The 3,329-nt window shown below is 33.0% G+C and overlaps 1 protein-coding gene across 1 annotated transcript in view; it reads right to left on the bottom strand.

The window, feature by feature from the left end:
- Window positions 1-3,329, bottom strand: part of nrxn3a (neurexin 3a) — a 142,829-nt gene that overhangs the window by 11,439 nt on the left and 128,061 nt on the right. The window contains 1 exon segment of the mRNA XM_014011880.1: window positions 2,153-2,234. Coding sequence (XP_013867334.1) covers window positions 2,153-2,234 — 82 coding nt within the window.

The following is a 3,329-nucleotide window of genomic DNA, read 5'->3' as shown; positions in this document are numbered from 1 at the left end:
GATGATATAAGACATGTGTGGCAATAACTATTAATCAAATACTGAACATTTATTTGTTGTTAGTGAATGAAGTTGAAATTTTAAGGGAAAKTATTTGAGCTTTCAATCACTTATACTGTGATAATTTTAATGAACTTCTGAGTCAAAACCAGGTCAAAGAGGCAAAACCAAACACTATCTGCTTCCTTAGTTAATGTACCAAAATGTGTGGTTTATACACATTTTAAAAATCAGTTTTAGATGCCATCTTATGAAATTATTTGAAAGAAAAGGACAGAGGGATTCACAACAGAGAACAGAATCACTTGGGAACGTCTCCAAACAAACCAGACAGCCCTACTTACAAATAAAAAGTGAGGGGAAGTTAAACCAGGCGATCAGATGACACTGCGACTACAAAAAATGGCTCACAACTTTGACACAAATGCAAATAATAAAACGAGGTGAATGCAAGTGATACATAGTGTAATAAAATAAAATAAAACATTTAAACATCATGCAATAAGATTATAAATCCACCCAAACAAACTGATGACTTCTTAGAAGATAAAAATAGAAATTGGGGCATTTTTTTTCCACACCATTTACAAAAACATGATTAAATTTTTTTTGAAGCAAGTCTTCAGAATCAGTGCACAGGTTGGATTTTTAACTTGTTAGGGTGAACAGGAAAAAAAAGTATGAAAATGTTTGACTTTGGAAGTGAAAACCTTGAAACTGCAGGGTACAAAGCTCAAAAGATCATCTAGCAAAATGTCATGCCACAGATGATGAGACCAAAATACAAAAACGTATTTTGGGAAAAATTTTCAAATTGGCGGGAATGATGTCTTTGCAACAAAACATAAAAAGCAACAAAACACAAGGAGATAGCATTGACTTTAAAACATCTCAAAAAACTCAAAGCATGCAGCTTTCAATCAAAGTGATGTTAGGGTTAGAATGATGTGAATTTCTGTGTAAACACATGACTGGATGACTGGGGCCCTGTCTTTGTCTTTCTTCACAAATCCCCATGAATCTCAGGCTAAACAGCACCGTTGGAAACCCATTTACACGACAAGATTTCACATTCTCTCTGAAAAAATTTGGGAATGACTTCAGGATGAGCAAATCAGCAGAATGACAGAAACTCTTATCTTTGTTTACATGTAAATTTTTTATAAGTTTCTTAAAAAATCTCATTCAAATATTTCTGAGTTTACTCATATAGTTTAAAAGCCAATTTATTTAATATTTTTGACGTAATTCAGAAAGTATCTCTACTTTAAATTTATCAGTTTGGTTGATTTTTGCATTTAATTTTTAAATCATGCCTAAAAATCTATAATCACATTCATTCAATGATCACTCGCGTATGTTTAAGAACACGTCTTATCATAAAATAGAGAAATTCCCAAATTCTTTCAAATTGCTAATCTGAAGTGATCACATTTTGAATTTGTCATATTTGGATACATAAAAGACAGAATAACGAGTAAAAGAAGCAACAAAATGACCCAAAGGAAAGTAAAAAAAAATAAATCCTATACACAGAAATTCAATGATATCTGTTCTCTATCACCAATTCAAGCCTCTAAATGTGGAATAAAACAAAGCAAAACACAAATGACAACAAAAAAGGTATGGATGTAATCTGGAGATTATTATTAATTCTAAAAACAACAATAATAATAAAACAATCTGCTTTAAAGTGAAACTCAGGAGAGCAATGAGCTGTAATGTGATGGGAAACATTTAGCAGCATCAGTGCAGAGAACATGGTTCACTTTCATACAAATTTGGCTCATTTGTGTTGAAATATTTGAGCTTTAATTGTTCCTGTCTGCGGCCAACATTTGTATGTGTTCTGATAACCATGTTGACCACTTTTAAAAACCCCATGTGCAAGTGTAGCTCATGAGAACGCAGCTTCTCTACTGCTAGCTAAAACAAAAACTCTACAAAAACTACAGCAGCTTTTTTTTTCTACTTGCATTGAATAGTTTAGTTTTCCTCAGATTTACATCTTTCTGCGCTGGAGGCTGTTTTATGAAGTTACACTTTGTCTAACCATGGGGTGGGGGGTGATGCTCTGAGGATGCTCCYATCCTCTGCTGCAGATGGGTGAGAGCACAGAGAAGGCAAGCGAAAGCAAACTAACCTAGCCCACCTGCAATGCTCCTGTCGCACTCCTCCAGGTCTTCATCGTCGCTGGAGCACTCTGCGGAGGAAACCATCTCCTCTGATGGGTGCTTCTAGCAGGGCCGACGGCCGGAGTGAAGACACAAAAACAGAAAACAGAGAAGACAGAAATGAGCTTTGATACTCAGACTTGATGTTTAATCACACTTCATAACAACTACACCTTATTTAGCCTTACTTAATCATTAATAAATGCTTATTTAACTATGAAAACATCAATAATTAAGGATGATTTATACTTAATAGGCAATAAACACACTTATTAATGCTTTACCTATAAAGGTTAAGTCATAAAACCACAAAAACTGGGAAAGTCAAAYTACTTTTACACACTCTCTAAGAAATAAACTGTTGAATTTACTTAACTGAACTGGTTCCACCAAGCCAGGTTGAGTAAACTGAGCAATATATGTATTATTTATTATTATTATTTATGTATTATTTATTTGCTCACTAGGCTTAGTGGAGCCAGTTGACTTGACTTTATTGAGTAAATTCAACACTTCATTTTTTAGAGTGCAGAAACATCTTTTTTCATGATGAGTTCAAACATATTTAATTTGGTAAAGAGTGATTGGTGATGAATTTTAATGTAAAGAAGTAAAAGTATCATTTTAGCTTTGAAATGTAACAAATTAAAAGTAAAATTACATTTAAAAAATATTTGGTAAAATTATAAATCCTTAAAAAACTAGAAGAGAAGGGAGAACAGTGGAAAAAAGAGGAATTTTAGCTGAAGAAACAAGCTAAAATCAGCAAGCAATAGCTAAAATTAGCACAAGAAGGTGAAAAAAGCATAACCAGAACAAAAATGAGAAAGGTGCTGTAAAGATTTAGAAACATTTTAAAGGATTTTAAGAATGTTGAAAACAGCTCCATTCATTTTCAATGGGAAAAAAGGTGGTTAAATAAAGCGAAATAGCTGAAAAATTATAAAAAGCTGAAATAACAAAAGTCATAGTATCCTTCACATGAATGAGCCGAACATTTTGATATATGATGTGTTGAAATAGCACAAAAATTGTGAAACGAGTTAGATGCTGAAAAACATACAGGAAAAATGATCTCAGTAGTGTGAATTAGGGGTGTAAGAAAATATCGATACACTGAAATATCGCAATATTTCATTTCCCGATACTGTATCG

The sequence above is a fragment of the Austrofundulus limnaeus genome, unplaced genomic scaffold (assembly GCF_001266775.1).
Source record: "Austrofundulus limnaeus strain Quisiro unplaced genomic scaffold, Austrofundulus_limnaeus-1.0 Scaffold85, whole genome shotgun sequence".
NCBI classification, from domain to species: Eukaryota; Metazoa; Chordata; class Actinopteri; order Cyprinodontiformes; family Rivulidae; genus Austrofundulus; species Austrofundulus limnaeus.
Note: the sequence above shows the minus strand (reverse complement) of the source record. Positions and strands in the feature narration are given on the sequence as shown.